General features: G+C 33.7%; 1 protein-coding gene across 2 annotated transcripts in view; it reads left to right on the forward strand.

Moving 5' to 3' along the window:
* LOC115881179 overlaps positions 1 to 22,317 on the forward strand; it is a 140,186-nt gene that overhangs the window by 102,821 nt on the left and 15,048 nt on the right. For both annotated transcript variants that reach the window (XM_030898571.1, XM_030898572.1), the window contains exons 3-6: positions 1,130 to 1,386; positions 14,199 to 14,415; positions 15,249 to 15,450; positions 17,066 to 17,686. In XM_030898571.1, coding sequence (XP_030754431.1) covers positions 1,130 to 1,386; positions 14,199 to 14,415; positions 15,249 to 15,450; positions 17,066 to 17,686 — 1,297 coding nt within the window. The remainder of the gene's footprint in view (positions 1 to 1,129; positions 1,387 to 14,198; positions 14,416 to 15,248; positions 15,451 to 17,065; positions 17,687 to 22,317) is intronic.

The following is a 22,317-nucleotide window of genomic DNA, read 5'->3' on the forward strand; positions in this document are numbered from 1 at the left end:
TATTTCCGTGTTTTTTAGCTGCTCCGTTGTTTCTTAGCTTCAATCTACTGAGGTGTTCATTGGGGAGACAGTGCCTTGTTAAAGAAACCTTATATAAAATAAGTTTATGGCACGAATGGTTGTCGTTTAGGCAGTGAGGTATTCCGGTGTTTTCCAATTTTTCCCACAGAATCTGCATTTGCCTTTGTCTCTTAACTTCAGTCTACTGAGGTATTCATTGAGGAGATAATGTCCTGTTAAATACCCCGTAACAATCCAATGATTATTCTTACTTAAATCAAGGAAAATCTTTAACTTCATAAGTCCGTAATTCGTTATAAGTCCTAAGAACTTTCTTCGAGTGTCTTATCGTTCGAGGATTCCCATTTCACGTTGCGGATGGAGTCTTCTAGGTTCTGCTTTAGATTGCTTTCCACTGGGGAAACAGAATGGTTCTGGTCCAGTTAGGGGTAGTGTTCACTCCTTTTCTAGCTAGATCGTTTGCTTTTTCATTACCTTCTATCCTTTGGTGTGTTGGCACCCAGAGTAGGAGGGCTTCGTTTTCTTTGCCCAATTTATACAGCTTCTCTAGGCATTCTTTAATCAACTTTGTTGGTTGGTTGCTGAGTTGATCGCTCTTAAGGCTCTTTGACTCTCGGATATTTCTAGTTTCCGATAGTTCCTATATAAGATCAGTTGTACGCATTTTTTGATAGCGTAGATTTCTGCCTGAAGGTATGTGCCCATTGGTTCGGAGTATTAAGTTTTCGGCACAAATACTCGTATCCCTGTTCATACTTTAGTTTTAGAAGCATCGATTTACTACGTTATGGTATGGTTGTTAACTGCTGAGCAAACGTCTCTCTTCCAATTTGTTTTTATTGCTCAATACTACACACATTGTGTTATCCACTGGGTATTGGAGGAGTGGAATTTTCCTTTTGGGGTTAGATTAGATGTTCCAAGCCGCTAAGCTGCCTGAAGCTATTTTGTTTATCTCGGATTTTTTGTATATTAACCCAAGAACTGATCTCGCGGTGCCAAATATCGTAAGCAATACTTAAAACACTGATCCATGATGTCCCTAATAAAATAACACTTATTAGTTGCTCAAAAAACATTCTCATAACATGATTTCCTCTTGTTTCAGGCTAGTGATACCGGACAACTATTCGGGCTACTTCGAGCTGCTGAGCGAAGAAGGCCGAGCCGTGCGATGTATCGAGAGCGTTGCTGAGCTGGCGCGCAGGAAGCCGGAGGAGGGCTGCCTGGTCAGGGAGACAATCAGGGGCGTGCAGGTCAAGACTGAGAAGGACGGGGCGGTTGGTACGCCCGAGGGTGCCAGGACGATCCCCGCGGGGGAGATACTGGTGCCGGCGGGGGAGGCAGTGTTGCCCGGGTCCAAAGGTGAGTTGGAAAACAAAAAATATACAGGGTGTCCCAGGCTGAGCGTGTATTAGGAGTTTCTAGAGCACTACAAATATTTAGATTGGAGATTTTTTGCATATCATTGTTTCACAACGAGGTCTATCGATTAAAAATATTTTCAATACGACGGCACTTCCGGAAATACCGAAAGTTAACAGCAACTTTCTTATTTTAAATGGGGGAACCCATTTTTTATTACATACGTAAATTCTCTGTAAAATTTTATGAATTTTGATATTAAACACTCTATATCTAACATTTTAACCGTTTTGGAGATAAAAAGTTAAAATTAAAAAATTAATTTTACCACAGCCACTGTGTTATAAAGAGAAGACTTGTGACTATCAATTTCAAAAATTAAATTGTTCGATTGTCATGTAATAATGACCGCAGCTGTAATGGAATTGAGCGATTAAAAAGTTATCATAAATCATTTTCTTCAAATGGAAACCTACTTTTTTTATTTCACTAGTTTTTCAATTCGTTACTTTTCAATTCGTTACCTATGCATGTTCCTATACTTAAAATAAATTGTTTTTAAGTTACTTAAAATTTAGTTTTAAAGCGTATATTTTTCTTGATTTTAACCAGTTGCCTATGACTTTAAACTTCAAGTGATGCAAAACAACATATCTGGTCATGATCCATGTCATATTGTGACACTTTCGATCATCATTTCCAAGCCAACTTTGCGCTGTTTTTTTTTCGATTATACGGTATTTTATTAATAATGTCAACTATTAGATATCACTAAAGAGCGAAAATACGAGGTATATTTTTATAAATACACTTTTTAAACTTCTAAGGTAGGCAGTGTTTATAATATAGAAAATTTAAATAATTCGTTTTCTGACAGATGGAAATAAATTGTCTGGCTATTTGACACTTAATGTCAAAGAAAGCTAGATAAATATTACATAACTTAAAAATGATTTATTTTAGGTATAGATACATGTACACTCAAAATGTAACGAAATGGAAAACTCTTTCACTAGTGGAATAAAAAAAGTGGGTTTCCATTTGAAAAAAATGATTTATGATAATTTTTTAATCACTCAATTCCATGACAGCTACCGCTATTATTATATGACATTTGAACAATTTAATTTTTGAAATAGATAGCCACATGTCTTCTCTTTATGTCACAGTGGCTATGGTAATCACTAAATTTTAGTTTTGGGCTATACAAATTTTTTTGAAAGGTAGTTTTTTTCGTCCAAAAATGTTACATATTTTTTTTCTCAAAAATAACGTTAGGTATAGAGTGTTAACATCAATATTCGAAGAATTTTACAGAGAATTTAAGTATATGTAATAAAAAATGGGGGCACCCATTTAAAATAAAAAAGTTGCTGTCAACTTCCGTTATATCCGGAAGTGCCGCCATATTCAATCAATCTCAGATCTAGATATTGTGGTTCTCTAGATACTTCTATTGTATGCTCAGCCTGGGACACCCTGTATACTGAAAATGTAAATGTAAAATTTGACATGCGAATAAAGTCGCGCAAGTATATTGAAGGACACTACGCCGCGCCGTTACCGCTGTTGATAATAATAAAAAGATTCTACTTGAAGCAGACTTTTTTGCGACTACTCTATATTTATGTTTAGCGTATTGAAAATGTTGATTATATCCCACACCAGAAGGAAACAGATGCTTGTGGTAAATTGGTAATTGATGAACTGACCTCGTATATATCCCGCGCGCCCAGTAGCACTGTGGTCTTTGGTACTGGCAGCAGGCTCAGCAGCCTCCCGCAGACCACTTTCTCTTCGCTTATCCTTGGCATTACGGTTCCGAGACAATTATTATCGGTACTATTGCATTCTGTGCAGTAGCATAGATACCGAAAACCGCTTCTATAGGGTGTCTAGTTATGCAGGACAATTACATATATCGTTACCGTTGCTGCGTGATCCTATTCTCAGCTATACAGGCCGGTCCTCTTTTAGGAGCAAAACTCTTATTCAGAATTATATATTATTATATATTTAGAATTATATGTTTTATATATACTTGTAATATTTTTAAGTCCTTATATTTCTCATGCATGTTTTCTTTTTTCTTTTACAACTATTTGTTTGTTTATATATGCTTATCTCTGTGTATGTTTATAGAATGTATTCACATATCCTGTATTTGTGCTTCTCATACGAAATAAATAAATAAGGGTTGTTCACCACATACGACGCGGCGTATTGTAGCTAAACTATTTAATTTTTACAAATTGTAAGTTTTGGGTTCGTTGAAGGACTATCAGAGCTACAATTTAAAAATATTTTTACAAGATACAGAGCGTACCAAATAAATAAAAAATATCAAAGTTGTATTTTTTTAAATGGAACACCCTATATATTATTACATTTTTAGTTTCTACGATTAAAATAAAGGTAAATTAGATTAAGGTTTATCGCATTTTAATCTTATCGTTTTTGAAATATTTAGGTTTTTGTCAAAATACAGTAATAATTATAATGCTTTATTTCTCTAGGCCTATTTAAGTATTTAAAACCAAATAATGTATTGAAGTATTTCTATTTACTAAATTTTCTGTTGCAATCATAAAAATTATACTATCTTATACAGAGTGTCTAAAAATATATTTTAAATAATAACTGGTTTTAAACGGCAATAACTTCTTTAATTTAAATGGAACACCCTGTATATTTTATGAGAATCAGATGCACAATTTAATTGTCTATCAAATTATATTATATCATTTTTTACCTATGTCTTCAGGTTTTCGTAGAAAATGCATTTTCTTATAATTTAGACCTCAGTTATCAATATACCCATGGAATATTGACATTTTAGATTATTTTTAAAGATGTAACAAACTGTTAAAGGGTACAGATACCAATATTGTCGATATAGTTCGTTTATGTCATTATGAAATAAAAAAACAATGTTTAAATATTTGTAGATAGGACCAACTAATATGATTTCAGTATTCAAACTACATTAATGGACCGCTTGCATTGATTAATAATAATTGCTCCAAATACTAAAAACTGAATTTTGTATCTATATTAGACAGTGTGGTAAAAAGTAACACCTTAAAAATTTTATTTCATTTTTTGACGAATGCTTACTTATAACAACATGTTCATTTTCATAACTTATTATTATATTGATTTCGGATTCCAAATCCCCATTTATTTAGAATAATTTATTAACTAACACAATTAAATATTTTATAATTAATATTTGGACGGAAATACTGGTGGTATATTTAATTAATGGTACAGTCTTTTATAAAGATTTAAATAGTTTTATTTTTGTATACAAATACGCTGGTAATATTATCATTTTTAGCACCTGTACATTTTGTACATTCGTTGTTTTAAAAACAATCTAAAATGTCAATATTCCATGGGTATGTTGATAAATGAGGTCTTAATTATTAGAAAACGCATTTTCTACGAAAACTTGAAGAGATAGGTAAAAAATGGTATAATACAATTTGATGGAGAATTAAATTGTGCATCTGATTCTCCTAACATATACAGGGTGTTCCATTTAAATTAAACAAGTTATTGCCGTTTAAAGCTAGAAATTATTTAAAATAAATTTTTAGATACTCTGTATGAAGTAGTATTACTTTTATTATTGTAACACAATAACTAATCAATAATTAAACTTCAGTAAATATTTAGTATTAAAAACTTTGATACCCTTGGAGAAATGAAGCCTTGAAATTTTTACTGCAATTTCACAAAATTGAAAATATTTCAAAAACGGTAAGGTTTAAGGGTGATAAACCTTAATCAAATTTACTTTTATTTTAATCGTAGAAACTACAAATGTAATAATATACTGGGTGTTCCATTTAAAAAAATACAACTTTGATATTTTTTATTGATTTGGGACACTCTGTATGTTGTAAAAATATTTTTAAATTGTAGCTCTAATAGTCCTTCAACCAACCCAAAACTTACAATTTGTAAAAATCTAATCGTTTAGCTACAATACTCCGTGTCGTATGTGGTGAACAACCCTGTATAGGTAAATTATTATATGTGGCTACAGAGCTGCAACAAGTCAGTTTTAAATAGACTTAAGTCATTTTATTTGAAGTCAAGTCATTTTTGTAAAGACTTAAATCACTAGTCAAGTTAAGTCAGTAAAATGACTTAAATCAATATAATTACCCTCAAGTCAAGACAATCAAGAATTCAATTTAGTACCTTTTTTAAATTTTAATATTAATTTTCTTGTTTTACCAATTAGCGATTTTCTTACTAAGTATCATCATCATTATCATCATTTTCAGCTTATCCAACCATTTCCAATTATGGTGTAGCCTCCCTCACATACTCTCTTTGTAGTTATTCCTCCAAGTTATCCCTGCTAATTTCCAAATATCATGGTCCCATCTCAGGTTTGGCCTTCCTCTAGGTCTCTTAATTCCTCGTGGGTACCATGCTATAATTTTTGTGGTCCATCTGTTATCCGTCCTTCTTGCCAGGTGTTCCGCCCCTTGCCACTTAAAGGATTTGATTCTGTGCAGTGGCGCATTAAGACATATTTGCGCCCTAGGCTAATAAAAATTTGGCGCCCATACCCCCTCCGCCCGGAATTGTATTCTTTTTATTCTATTCTTAAACAATTTATTGTTATTGAGGAGTAGCTATAAAAAGAATATTTTTCACTACTTATTTAGAATGGACCTGCATTTAATTCGTGTGGATTAGCTCAGTGGCGGACTAAGGATATTTCTGACACGGGGCGGACTTTATGTGGAACCCCGTACAACCTCACATTTAAAGTTTTGGCCCTGGCGAGACCGGGTGATGTAAACTTGACGGTCATTGGAGACGAAAAACTAATAAATTGTAATTCATTTTGCACTACTAATGGGCTACAATTTATTTGTATTTATCAACTTCTAAAAAATAAAAGAATAGCTATTATCATTTCACTATTTAATTTACAAAGGAACTATTCACCCCCATCTACGCAGAAAATTTAACTTAAATATGTTATCTGTGGTTTAATCCACTTTCCAAAAAAATACACTCACTATGGACCTTTAATTACTTCAGCTATCACCGTCTATGTGTTCCCAATCGATTAAAAAAAGAGTATGTGAATAAGTTGATTAGTTTAGGAGTTATCGCGTAGGAAAGGTAAAAAAATGGTAAAAAAAAGGTTATACATTTTTGACAGATATTTGATATTTTAAGGGATAAAAAATTTCTGACCCCCCCCAAAAAAACAGGTCGTAATTAGTAATTCCACATGCACAAAGCCCTAACCGATCATTTCATAAAGAGTTTATATGGTTAAATCTTCAAAAATTTTTGTTCAAGAAGGAAGCGACTTTTTTCAGTGATTTTACTCCACTAAAAGAGGAGTTTCGCCAAACAGACCGCACAAAGACGCCGCGCCGCGGCGGTCTTTTTCGTTTGCGACACTTTGTCGATAAATATCAAAGGATTATCGCGCGACAATGGCAATTTTTGATCCAATTATTTATGTGTTTTGTTTTAAAGAAATACCCGCCAAAAATTTTGAATGTCCAGTTTGGTGTAACAAAGCGCCTACAAACCAGGGATAATTATGCCGTCGCCGTAGCGCTTATTTTTCTTCGGCGCCCTAGGCTATAGCCTAGTTAGCCTATTAGGTAATCCGCGTCTGTCTGTGGATGACATCTAGTGCCTGGGTCTTTTGTCGTATCCACTCTATTATTTTACGGGCTCTTTTGGTTATTCCCAGCATATTTCGTTCCATTGAGCGTTATGTTAGCCCTTCTATTTTCAATTTTGAAAATTGGCAACTCTAATTATCTTACTTAAAAAACTATTAATTTTTTTAAGACCAAGATCAAAACCGCATTTGCTCCTCAACACTTCTCTTGGTAGACCCACATGTTTTGACAATCTTCCTGACTTAGCCTGTCTGCTGGAAAATTAGGCCAGTATTCTTCTTTGTCCCTGTCCCGCTGAATGTATTTCGCCAAAGATTTAGTTCCATCTTAAGTTGTAGTATTTGACCAGTTTACATAATATAATTTAACTACTAAAAAGCGTACCACTCTGTAGATGGCCATGCCGAAGGAACCACTAAGCCGTAACATTACAACGACCAATGGTCAGGTACCATTAAATGTTCGAATCGGATCGAGTTAGCTAGTAAGATAACGGGACGCATTTGATGATATATCGGGTATTTCAGAACAGTTGATTGCAGTAAAGTCAAACATATGTTTCATTTCATTCTTAAATATAAAGAAATTATATTTATTCTTACAGGAAATCGAAAAGCAATATAGAGATAACCAGAAAAAGTTATAAACAACTAAGCTATGAAATCATTCTTATATATTCTTTTATTTTAATATACATACATTACTCTAAGAAGATTACAGCCAACCTTCTGTAAAACTAATTTCAACGCTTACTTTTACGATTTTGACCTAAATAACGTTCAAAGAAAATTATTTTCATGTTGGTTGGAAAAAAATGTTCGTAAATTTAAGATTTACGATCCTGAAGCGTAATTGAATGTTCCTTTTGTCTTTTTACGACTTCTTTTTTGCAACTTTTAGTTTTTTAGACATCCACACAAACATTAAATGGAAAACCCCACGCTAAAGGACGTAGCAATAAAAGAAATACATAATATAAATCACTTAAAAAAGTTTAAAAATTAAATTAATTAAATGTCCATATTACGCAATGAGAATTGGTATTTTTGTTTAATACAACATTTAATTTGGTATAAGTAAAAAAGTATAGGCTTGGTGCATGTCAGTTAATTTCAAAAAATTCCGACAGCAGCGCTCGCACGACAGAAATCAGAAGTTATATAAGTATTTCACCCGACCCGGTTGAAGTTCATGTTGATCGCATTAAAATAATATTGAAATCATGGCTTTGTGATAATATTTAAGTATTTTGTTTTTTTGCTATTGCATGCAGTTATTGAAAGTATAAAACACTCAAGGCTCATTTACATTTGTCACTTTGGATGTACAACTTGGATAAATCATCCAAAGTGATAAGTATAAATTGCCTTTCACCACTGTTTCATCCAAAGTGTACACTAAAATTGAACGATGAAACAAGTTGACTGTCATCCTACTTGTGTTGAAAGAAGTGTTCAACGAACCGTTGATTCATCCAGATTGAACGGCAAGTGAAAAATGTAAACAGCCGACGACGACCCGTGCGGCCAACTAAACCTCGATATAGAAAACTCTGGGAGAGGTGGCAGCCTGCGGAAGATGAAACAATGAACTGCTGCAAACCGAATGAAAATATGTAAACAAGGATGTTCAATTTGGATGAATTCAATTTGAGTAATTCATTTTGGTTGTACATCCAAAGTGACACAGTGTAAACTCTTCAGATACGAGGTTTATGTGATGTAACGCTATTTCGAGTAGTAAAAATAAGTGAAAAAGAACTCGAACTGGACGTTGCGTTGTGTTGTGATAATTTCAAATTTCAATAAAATTACCGAAAAAATGTTAACGCGTAAAGGAGTTGTGGTGCTGAAGTAGTTGTTGGATGCAATAACATTCAATAACTCAACTTTCCCGGATATTGAACTCTCCCGAAACAACATTTTATAGTTTCACAGCTTCTCACACCAATTTGATCAAAAGCAAAAATGGATTCAAGCAGTCCGAAGAAACAAGCTAGAGTGAGCAAACAAAGCCCGATTACATAATCTATAAATTAAATAGGCATACTACATACAGCATTATTACTACTAGAGGATAAAATATAATTTGCAATATTAATATACAAAATATATAAAGAAAATATATTCTTTTTTTAATCAACTAGTTCTTAAGTTTTTTATGAATATCTTCTAAAATTATAATTATGTACATACTTTCAAAAATATTCGTTATAGACGAAATAGTCCCGTTAGAAGTTATGTCCCCACTAGCAAAACCGGTGCGTAAAACTATGCTCGCTACCGTAGTTGAACTCATCTAAAAAGTAGATGTTTTATTTTTCAACGTGTCACAAAAGTACTAATTTTTGCGACTGGATTGACAATATAAAAAAAATAATTTTTACGCCTAAGCACAAAAGTACGAAAATACATTATTAAACTGACATAAAGTGTCAAATTCAACGTGTTTAATTAAAGCTTCTTGATATATAATTACTTACTTTACAAAGTATTACTTTTAAATATTTTTATATTATTTACAACATTTAAAATTGTTTAAACAAATATTTGTAGCGTTTGAAAAAAATACCATGTTGTATTCGTAGTAAAAATGACTTTGTGCCTCGTCTGTGATGCCAAACGTACAGCCTTGCCACAAAAATTATTATTTTTAGTCCTAATAATACAATATACTATTTTCTGAAGCTGACCTACAAAAATACCGTATGATTGAAAAAAAAACGGCAAGCCCACTTGGAAATGATGATCGATGACATTCCTATATAATTTTACTATATATATAATAAAATGTATACGCGATCTTTACATCATAGTCATCGCTGACGTTTTTTTTCGATCATATTGTATTTTTAGTCATATCAAGTCTTAAAATCTAGTAGGTGATATGGTGATAATCTAGATAGCGCAAATGTGGAATGTTAGTTATGTCAGCCTGACAAATAATTTTTGGCAAAAAAGCTTCATTCAGAACCTCGCAATTAGTGGAATAAATTAATAGTCTCAATTACACTTTATACTTTTTAGTTTAAGACATTCGCAATGTCTAAAAATCGCAATTAAAATTAATAAAATATTCTAGCAACAGCTTGCGGTAGTCTGTTGTATCCATAGAGAAAGCATAATATTTATATTATAAAACAATAAACTTTTGATTTCTAACCAAAATTTTTCTTGACAGATGATAATCAAAGGCCAAAATAAGATTCCTCGCAAATTTTTTTTTAGTGGAAAAGTCAAAAGTTTATTAACTTTTTCGACTAATTGAAAATTACTACCACTAATTATGACGTTCTGAATGCTTACATTATAAATAAGTGAACAAACTTCTACGCTAATTGAAACCACTAATTTATGCCACTAATTGCGAGGTTCTGAATGAAGCTAGCTTCATAGCTAGTTTAATTAATGTTTGGATTTATTTTTTATTGATGCCCTCTAACGGACAAACGAATTATTTTTGAAGAAAGGTATATATTGCCCAATTCCGTTTCTCAAAAGTAATTTTCATTACATTAATTTCTTTGTAATTCAATTCATTCATCAAAACTTGTTTTGATTCCAAAAATACGTAGTAATTCTATATCCGCGGAATTATTGCGACACCCTGTATTCGTATCTATAAACTATTCGGGAATATCATAACAGTTTTTCTTGAGATTTCCGTTAGGCAGTAACCACAAAATTCCCCTGATTGATAGCCGAGATATTTATACTGGACACACCTACCACCACTCCTAGCTATCACTGTTCGAAAACAAATCGCTTCCTAGGTAATAAAACCGCTTGTAAATGAAGTGATAAGGTTTACGTTAAAAGATGGCCACTTGCCCAACCTTACGGCCGATTCATACGTGCACTTCCATCTATTTTCTTTGTGTGAACCCCATTTTACTTTACTATTTAGTATACCTGGATGTTTATTATTAACTTATTATAGAAAAATATTAGGGTCAAATTTTTATTAGTATCTTTTTAAGACAATATTAGAAAGAACACAAATAGAACATACGAACCTGGATACAGGACCTGCTTCAATAGTCGGAACACCGCTTTAACACCGGTGTTGGGCTGACATCTGTAACCAAATATGGCTTGTAGAATGGAGAATGTTTAGGAGGGGGGTTAATTACCGCGACCTTACAGATTTATTGTGTGTTCCCCTTTTTTGAGTTATAACGGGTTATAACTCATCATGCAGTCTCAGGGCTTTGATAAAAGCCACTATCTAAGACGGATCCACAGAAACCAGCTCTCCATCGTCGACATCAGCCGTACCAAAGTTTATGGCACGAACGGTTGTGGTCTCGGCTTACTCACGCAGGGTTAAGGTGTTCTGGTGTTTCCCCATTTCCCCCACAGAATCTGCATTCGCCGTTGCTTCTCAGCTTCAATCTACTGAGGACTTTGTTGAGGAGACAATGTCCTGTTAGAAACCCCGTAACAATCCGAGAATTTTTCTTACTTAAATCAAAGAAAATGTTTGATTTTTCTTTCTGGGGAACTTTTTCGAGTGTCTTAGACCGTTGAAGGATTCCCATTCCAGGTTCCGATTTGAGTCCTCCAGATTCTTCAGTTCTTCTTAAAGCTGGTTTCCGCTTGGAAAGTAGAACGGTTCTGGTCCAGTTAGTGGCGTGTTCGCTCCTTTTCTAGCTAGATCGTTTACTTTTGTCACACTTTTGTGTTGTTTTGTGAAATATGGCTTATCCGGTATGTGAGTATAACAGTGTGTCGACATCGGAGTTAATCTCGACACCGGTGTTTTGATAAACGGTTAAAAAAAGAAATAGTCTTAATTAATAAAGTCATAATAAATCTGATAATAATAATAATAATGTCGATAGAGAGTCTTAGGCTGTACAAAATTGATTCACAAATTGTTACACTATTTGAGAGCCTAATGAATTCATGAAAAACGAATCTGATATTGAATAACCAAACCAAAGACATTTCAATTCATATTAAACGAGGGTGATGTACTAAGTTCCCTCTGGTTGAGCATTTCATTAAATCCATTAAGCAGCATGTTAATCGACACAGACAGTGGATTTCAGATATCCGAAGAAAATATAAGTTATATGTATATGGATGATATCAAACTGATATCCAACACGCAAAATGGTCTAAATAAACTTATAAGAACACCTGCAGATTCAAATTGTCAAATGATATGAGAATGAACTTTGGCCTAGAAAAATGTAAAATCAACCATATGAAGAAAGGAAAATGATGTCAGTCAGATAGAGACGTCCTTCTTGAAGAATCAGGGGGAGGAACTGTGAGATCCATGGATAAATATGAAAAATACAAATATCTAGGATTTATCCAGTCACAAGGAATCAATGGCAGTGAAATGAAAAATCAAATAAAGAACACGTTCAAGACCCGATTAAAGGCTGTCAGGAAGACCAAGCCATGTGTAAGCATCAAAACTACTAACATATAGCTTTGAAATCATTAAATGGACTCCTACAGAACTTGACGAACTAAATAGGTCTGTTAGACTACTTATACAAAATATCGATCCCATCATCCAAAAGCATGTAGAGAACGTTTCCATCTTCCCAGAGATATAAGGGGACAAGGTGTCATGGATTTGCGACTATAACATAAAAAACAAATTAAAAACCTACGAACGTACTTCCACACGATATCATCAACATCAAGCCTCTATGATATCATAAGCAAAACAAGTCAAAAAAACTGACGCCTCTGAATCTTAGCGATAAAGAAAATAATATAGATGCTGATTACACAATAACCCTACAAAAAAGCAAGTGGGAAGGAAAAGAGCTACATGGCCGATACCTCAACATACTTGATTTGGACAGCATTCATAAGCCAGCTTCAGTAGCATGACTGAATCACGGAACAATTTTCTCAGAGACAGAGGGATTTATGTGCGCAATTCAAGATCAAGTAATAGACTCAAGATAATACCTAAATTATATAATAAACGACCCCACAATTAAAACAACTGTATGCCGAATGTGTGGAGAAGGAACCGAGACTATAGAACACATCATTAGTAGTTGTACAACTCTAGCTTCAAGAGAATATACCGATAGACATAACAACGTAGCAAAATCTATACATACAGAACTTGGTTTGAAGTATAAATGCCTTAACGAGCGCGTTCCATATTACAATTATATCCCAACGAAAGTCCTAGAGAATGATGCATGTAAATTCTACTGGGATAGAGAAATTTTAACAGATCGGAGAGTGCAGCACAACAGACCAGACATGTCTACTATGTCTGCTGTACAAACTCAAAAAAGAAATCTTATCGATATCGCCGTTCCTGTCCCTATAAATGTCAACCGAAAACATCAAGAAAAGATCGACAAGCATACATTACTAGCACAGGACATAAATGAAGTCTGGGGAGTAGATAAAGTGTCAGTAGTGCCTATAGTGATTGGATCAACTGGAGAAATTCCCAAGCAGCTCCTTCACAATCTGGAAAAATTGGAACTGAACCAAAATCTTTTTATACAACTCCAGAAGTCAGTTATCCTCGCAACATGCAACATAATGAGAAAAGTATTAAACTTGAGAAGATAGCCCAAAAAACTATTGTCTTCCTCCTTGGGGCCGACAACAGATTTACTTACCGTGTAACGTGAAAAAAAAATGTCGTATCGGTGTTTATTTTTATCGTGTACTCGTGCGCACCGACTTTAACTTAGTGGTTTCAAATTGAAATATACTTTTTTTTGTCAGACTAATCATTAAAATAAAGCGCAATCGCTAGATAAAGAACTATAAAGTAGAAAAGTGTTTAAACAAAAACACAAAGTATTCAGATAAAGCAATTTAACCAAACCAAACCAAACCCTAATGTAAATAGATTTGGGTACCGGTGACGTAGTCAAGACCGGTGTCAAAATAAACACCGGTATCGAGGTGAGCACCCGTGTCAACATGAACACCGTTATCCATGTGAACACCGGTGTCGAGATGAACACCGTTGTCGACGTGAATAACATTTTGATGATAAAACGTTTACTAGGTTTCTCAAACTGACAGATCTATTTTGGAAAACCCCGAACTAGTTAATTTATTATATCATTCGAGTATGTGCCCAAGATTTTATGTATTAATATTAAAGCAACTATTTTTTTTTTCTTTTCAGGACGCTATTTAAAATGCTTGGATATCCGAGGTGATACGATTCTGCTCGGTTTGGAGCAGAGGGGCAAGTTCTCTGCCCTTGCCCGCGAGGACAACATCAGTGGCGTGCACACCGCTAGGAACTTGCTGAGCAAGCGACTACCCCTTACGGTGCGCCTTGTGCACGGCACTGCCCCTAGAGGGCTTAAGAGTCCCAGTCATTTTGTGCCAGAACTTAGGTAAGAATGTACAGAATCATAAAATACTATACTTACGTATATACAAGCTGATTTATTAAGAAAAACTATCGCAAAATTTTAATACTAAAAAAGTCTTTTATCTGAATCTGAAATTATGCAATGCAGGATTATCAGATTTTTAAAACTGAATTCGCGGACTGTCAGTTCTTGAAATTGCTTCTTCAGTATATTCCGGATTATCTTTCCAAGAGGAAAAACTTTTTATTATTGACATTTTGAGAAAAATGCATTATTCATAATACATGTTTGCTTGTTTTAAAATCCCGTTTATACTTTTCGAAATTTCTATACCACTTTAGAGAAAATTAAAAAAAAAACATGAAAATATAGTTGAATTCAAGTCCTCAAAATCAAAACTGCGTTTCTATGGTAATATAATTTCGTTTTCATACCTTGATAGATTGTTAATGATAAGTTATTTATCTATTATTGTTATTTGTAATATTTTTAATTAATGCCATATATTTTGCTGTTTTAAAATGTTAAAGAAGAACAAAATGATTATTATTATTTAGTTCAATGCTAGGGAAAGGGTTAAATAGTTATCGGAAAAAGAAAAGGTCCAATAGTTATCGGCAAATGTGATACTTTAATAACAGCAGTTAATCAAAATTAGTAATAACCATCTATCAAAGAATGAAATCGAAATGATATTAGTACTGATTTTTCTCTTGTAAAGATAATCCGGGGCATACTGTATATCTTCATCAAACTGAAATAATAGACATTCGGATGAAAAAAATGTATATTCGGTGCAGTAATTCAATAGAAATGTAAATATATGTCTTATTCTATAATGATTTTAATTTCAGGTTATTGTCAATATTTGAAGAGGAGCATATATTCGCGCTACCCCTTCAAAAAGAGTCACATAGCGTAACTGCATTGCCGCTGGCGGCGCCATTGAAGGTGCTGCGCACCAGAAACGAAGAGCAGCTGCGCGGCATGTCCGAATTTAGTCGATTAGTAGATAAATGTACGAAACTAGTAGCAGAAGTAGCTGATCGCATTCAGGTAAACTTAATATTTAACTTAGTATCTTGTATGTATCTTCTAGGATACATACCTACGCATCTTTAGAGTGTATGCTTAAAATATGAGTCAATTATTGAAATATTACTTTCAACATTTTGGACTTATGTTTTATGTTTTTTTCCTATACTTGATCATTTTATAGCTTATTTTTTTCATGAAAAAGTAAAATCAGGGAATGCTGACGTATCCATTTTTGGAAGATTAAATATTTAGCATATTAATTAGTAGGCCATTTTCCTGATGTCCCAAACAATTAGTGCTAAGAGCTTTTTGATGTAGCTTGTCAAATATTTATTTATAACGGACTGTTTGGGATAAACAAAATGTGGTCAAACTGTCAAATGAATTAGTTAGTTTTTATACTAAAATATAGAAAAAGAAAAAAAAAGCTTAATTTAAAAAAATATCTATTAGTAAATTGATATTTTTTGTTGAACTTTACTAGGAATGATACAATCGTATACCGAGTAGCCTATTAGTCCGAGGAAGTTCAATATTGTCTTTGCTGATGAAGATATAATAAAAATAATACTTTATAAATGCTGCACGGTTTATAAAGGTGCATATCCTAAAAATATTTTGTTGTATACAGTGTGTCCCAAAAGAAAAATTACAATAATAAAATTGTAATTTTTTTAAATTGCACCCTCTGGTACAGCATTCAATTATGTATAATATAGTACAATATTTTTATCTGAGGCGCTATGTGGTGTTGCTAAGCTATTTCTTTTCTACTAAAACTTTGGCTAAAAACAGTACCTATATCCGAAAAGTGGTTAAAACTTAGCTTAATTTTCCTAAACACCCATGATAATAGAATAAATACATGAAAATAAACTCACATTATCTTATACAGGGTAATTTTTATAGAAACATTATCCAACTCCACCGACAACAGATTTTTTTTGTAAAAAGGTCGTTCTGGTATTTACTACATTTCTTGTCTCTTGTAAAAAACGCCGCACATTGCACATTTCTTTAAGAAAGTTAAGATTTTTTTTCAAAGCCTACCTACAAAATAAACAAGTTTCAATATTTTGTGGACATAGAACATTTAAAGCGCATAGCAAAACACAGTCACCCAAATCTCATTCAAATCGGAATAACGATTCTTAAAATATCTTAAAAAATGTGTTTATTTTTTTAAAATCTGATGATCTCTATAACGGACAAACGAAGCACTTTTGTATAGACGTAAATTGGGTCCAATTTTAAAGTGTCCATGAACTTATTTTGATTCCAAAAATACGTAGTTCTATGTCCACGGAATATTGGGACACCCTGTATAAAAATTTCAGATAAGATTTAAAAGCTTAAAATATGTCCAAATTAGAATTTTGAAAAAGTGTATTGAAGATTAGTTCGTATGATCATAATGGTGTATTGTCAGTTCTTCTAATCTTTGTAATTTGTTCTTGTCATGATAAAAAAAAACTGTATGTTTTGAAACCAACAAATTACATTGGGATATTGCCAGTTCAATATACGCTTGTAAAAAAACACTCCATTTGGTGCAATTTTCATTTAAAGATGATAAAACATTTATTAAATTAACAGTTATTTTTAAATTAATCTCTGATTGTTATTGTTTCAGGTTCTCGATGGTAAACTGGGCGACTCGAAAAAACAGTCGCCTACTCAGTCAGCCTCAGCCCCCGAACCCAAGAACGGGTTCATGCTGCGCCGCAGTGCCTCCTCCGACTCGGCCAACCACCGAACCAAACAACACCACCATCGTAAAGACGAGAACCGGGTCCCAGTTTACAGCAAAGACTATGACGAGATCGACCAGATCTACGACTACGTTCGTGGCTTTGCTCCTCTACCCAAAAACATTCGATTACCCTTCTCCGACCCTTCACCTTCACTCACATCTCACAGTTCAACCCCATCGCATCCTGTAACGGATTTAACCAAACCCGAACCACCTCCGATCGAGACCATACCTACGAAAAAGCTTCAGGCGGAGAAAAGGAACAGAAAGTCGGCGTCTTCGACGATAAGGGAGAAGGAAGTGCCTTCGAAGGGACACCACGTCCATCAGAAGACGCCGCCGGGGTTGCCTAAGTTGTATTTGAAGAACGGGCATTCGCAGAGGGGCAGGTTGCTGAGGCAGAAGAGCGCTTCGCCGATGAAGGAGACGCCGCCCAGTCCAATGTCGAAGAGCGGGTCTCCGTTGTTTAATATTCGGTATAAGTCGCTCAATAATCTCCAGGTATGTACATTTCACAATGTTACAGTATTTAAGATATATTTTATCCATTAATATGAAACGTTCAAAAGTGATATTTTATCCGTTAGTGGGATAAAATGTTCTCTAGAATTCGCAAACATTAAATGGGTAGTGATAGTAGATTTTTGATCTTTCTCAAAAACTACTGCAGGAATACCCATCATCCCATCATCATACATTTTTCGTGGTTTTTAAAAAACCTTTGCAAATTCTTATGACACAAGCCCCGAGTTTCACTTTTGTCAAGCGGTGCATAGATACTAACCAAATAAAGTGGCCGGCCGTAGCGCAAGCAGTTAGTGTGTCGATCTGTGGTGCGAGAGATGGGATGGTACTGGATTCGATCCTCAGCCAGTGCGGTCGCTTTATTTATTTAAATAAAAATATTGATTTATCTAAATAGAGCGACCAGCGAGCCACCACCTCAAGGAAGGCAATGGCAAACCACCTTAAGTATATTTGCCTTGTACATCCTCTCAAATAGTTCCGTTCGGATTCGGCGATAAACTGTAGGTCCAGTGTACTTGTGAAACACTGATGACACACATCATAAGTACATGCGAGAGGTAGCCGACGCTCTGTATAGAATATGACACTGTAAGAAGAAGTGCATAGATAAAGAAAACAAGTTTAGATTGGAAAGTGTCCGCAAGGACAATGAAAATACTGTTTGGCGCTATTCTTACAAGGGTCGCTCTCCAAAGCTTTTGATAATTTCGGAGCGGTTCGGCTTTTTCCGGAATTATGTCGCCAAATATTACTTATTCAAATTTATTATTTTCTTTTAACGTTTTCAATAAAATGCAGTGTGTTGCATATAGTGTGACCAACGGATCTGTAGCTACGGGGTATCGGCAGGGGAACGCAGTTGTAAATAAAACACGCCCAATTTCATTCATAAAATAGGCATGGGCGTACGGTGTTATATGAAAATAATGTGTATCATAAATATAATACTCAGATTAGTAACTTTTTTCAAAAAACTTTATGCTGTTTGAATCGTTACTGTTGAGTTAGCAGATAAACACTAAAAGCTTTTATTAAAGCTCCCTTAAATATTTTGAATCATCTTATTATTGTGTTATTAATATAATAGAAGAAATAATTACAGCTGGGGGTTGGAACCTTTGGTGCTATACAGCAAGAGTCTTGAGGTATATTTATTTATATATCTGTACTAACTATATTTTTTTCTATAATACATAATTTTAGATATAACTATTTCCAGCAAAAAAAAAACTTGAAAATAGTTAACTTTGGAAGCGCAAACAAAACATAATTTTACTCACCAGTAGATGCAATATTGCCTATTACACCAGATATGGTATCGCTCCGCCAGCAGTTTTTAAAGGTTAGGTCATTGTCTACCCATATGTTTCATCCAAATAGATAATACTTGGGTATATTTTCGAATTTCGCGTATATAGGTATTTATATCTCTCTCTGCAATATAATGGGCCGCTCCATTAATATTTATCCGTTATTTTGACATTTACGCCAAAAAAATTAATTTGTTTTTAATAACCCCCTAAGCGTTTCCCTGCAAAAGGAAAATTCGATTCTTCCTGCAATTTTTGCAAAAGCTTTCTAATTGCGGGGACGAGTTTGAATTCGAGATAAAATCTATTTATCAAATTCCTGACCACTTCGAAAAAGTCGTCGAGCTTTTCGACAGCAGTCTCACGTGGTCGTTTCTTTCCAGAGCTGGATATCATTTTATCGGGGTTAGTTTTCAGCCTTTTTTATCTTTCTGTGTGATTTTTTATAGCCGATACGCTAACTCCGGTATAAAAAAATATCCGCTCAAGTTTACGTTTAAGCGGCAACTTAAGCGAACTCTCTGTAGCTTCTTCATCGCAAACCTTATTATGAACACAAGGAAATAAACCAAATGAGATTTCATCTACGTTATTATTCACTTACCTATATAAATTAGCTATTATTTCTTTTGTCTGACTATGTAGCGTCTTACCCTTAACAAATTTGTTCATTTTAAAATACAAATATATACGATCAAGCTTGATATTAATAATTAAAAACTACGAACGAAAAACATTATAACAAGATAACAAAACAATAAAACACAACTTAACTATCAAATATACGAAAAATATAGGAATAAAGTTTAGGATAACCGGTATAAAATAATGAAATAAAGTAATAATGATCAAAAGAATGACACCTCCACTGGATATTTCAATTGTATTCAATATTCCTACTCTTTTCAGAAGAGACCGTGAAGTTGGGGATAAAGCAAGCGAATAGGAAAGGCGTAAAAGCCACGGCAACCGCGTGATAACAAATCCTGTGACGTACTCTCACCAATCATGTTCGATGAATAGGCGGCCATGCGCTGCGATGCCGGTTTGCCAATGATATCGTTGAAAAATCTTCAACTTTAAATATAAGCAGATTATACAGAATGAAAGAAATAAGTTATTAAATAAAACATATCGAACAATATGAACTACGTTAAAATTCCTTAGTAATATACGTCAGAATATATGCTAAACACATTATATATAATAAAAATATATTAAATTTATAGTTCATGTCTGGCAATTTTGCAATTTTATAGATAAACGTGGCAATGTCGATTTTTTTTTCTCGCATTCCTTCCGTAGCTTCAGATCCGCTGGTCAAACAGTATAAGAAACTTTATTTTTTATAAGGACATGTATGAAATACCTATGAAACATTGGAAATCGACGTTATACCACGATCCACGATAGTTTTTGCAGTACACAGTTCACAGAGCTTTTTAAGTTTTTAATGCCACTTTTTTACAATTATCACGGTTTGAGTAAATAAAACTTAAATTAAACACACAAGATAGTAATAATTACTTTGAAAATGGACGCATTAAACTGTTTTCGGTATCTTTTCAATGTGGTGCGATTTAAATTTTGAAAGAATGAGATTTTATAATTTTTGAAGATTCTGATTTTGACAAGAGAAAATTATTTCTGTTCTTGTTTACGGTTGTTCTTAGCAACCGCTATAGCAGCGCTTTACAACGTATGCGCTCCAAAACAATTATTATAAGTTTTGACGGCAAGCCGAGCATTCCAATCTAAACTTGTTTTCTTTATATATGAAAAACCTTTGCAAATTCTTATGGCACAAGCTCCAAGTTTCACTTTTGTCAACTTGTGTTTGTATCAACACTAAACAACATAGTTACCATAACAACAAACACTATCTTTCTCTATACAGGGTTGTTCGAATTGCATTCGGGAAAATTCGGCAGCGTATTCTGCAGATAAAAATAAGTAAAACAGTTCTGGGTGATACAGGATGTAGAAGTTTCATTTTTATTTCGAATTTTACCAAATAATTTCTGAACTAATGTCGATATTTGGATGAAAATTGGTACCTGGGTGTTTTTTGACATGAGAAGATTTATTTCGATATCAATATCAGACTTCAACTTGTAGGAGGCGCCACCTACATGTTTTTAATTGATTTGAAGAGTAAAGTTTTCGTCCATACCTGCATAAAACTATTGAGTGAAGAAAATATATATTTTTGTATTTCTTTACGTACAAATGTATCTTAGTTAAAATCGTTACTGGCAACCCATTTCAAGATATTTAGACTGGAAACTGGTAATAATCAATAAATATTATTATTGACAAAAAATAAATATGTTGATTAGATACAGTACGTCTGTCCGTTCTGTAGCTACGGGGTATCCGTGAGAGGAGAAACGATATTCTCTCGATGTTTTTCGTAAAAAATAGATGAGGCGTCCCATCAATAAAAATTCTACAAATTTGCAAGTAGCCAATAAAATGAGTGGGCGGAGCGATTTGCGGTGACGTACTCGTCAAGTCGACGTATAAAATCTACCTATTGCTGTTTATTTAAATGTTTTTTGTCCGCATTCCTTTCATAGACACAGATTCAGCAGACGTACTGTAGTTATTTGACTGAAATTATAAATTTGGGAACTTTTTATTTTCAAGGGGCCCACAGCCGGTCAATTTGTTTGCGCAATAATATTGCCCAATAATATTGTTAGTTATCTCCAAACAATACAATGAATTTGTTCAATAACTAGTATCGTTTTGCACTTTTGTTAACATGGATAAGAAAAAACAAAATGCTATTGCTATTGTTTTGGCCACTTGTTTAACTAAGAAACAAAAGGGTCGAAATAAATGGATGAAAGATTGGTATAAGAAAAGAGGCCATATTTTTTGCTTTTTGTATTCTATAAAGCTGGCAAAGAACTGGCTGGTACATTTCGATGACTTCTAAAATAAATCGTCTTTCTTCCTCTTTTGCTTTTGATCCCATATTTGCTGACAAACCACTGATCTAAATATTCTAAATAGAGCCGAGCAGCGAGACAAACAGGCAGAGAAAACAAAAATATACACATAGAGAAAATAGTTCTCCTAATAAGAATATAAATCTTCTTTCAAGCAAATAATAAACTTGTATATACGCAAGTAAATGTTAGCTTTGCTCGAAGAAAGAAAATTACTTGAAAAATATTCGAAAAAGAATATAATATACTTTTTTGAAGTAAAAAACTGTTTATTTCTTTTAAATATGTAATTTTTTATGTGTCTTTGATGAAATATATCATCAAAGAATGAATATAT

Source organism: Sitophilus oryzae, unplaced genomic scaffold (genome assembly GCF_002938485.1).
Source record: "Sitophilus oryzae breed Bouriz unplaced genomic scaffold, Soryzae_2.0 scaffold_1701_pilon_pilon, whole genome shotgun sequence".
Classification (NCBI taxonomy): domain Eukaryota; kingdom Metazoa; phylum Arthropoda; class Insecta; order Coleoptera; family Curculionidae; genus Sitophilus; species Sitophilus oryzae.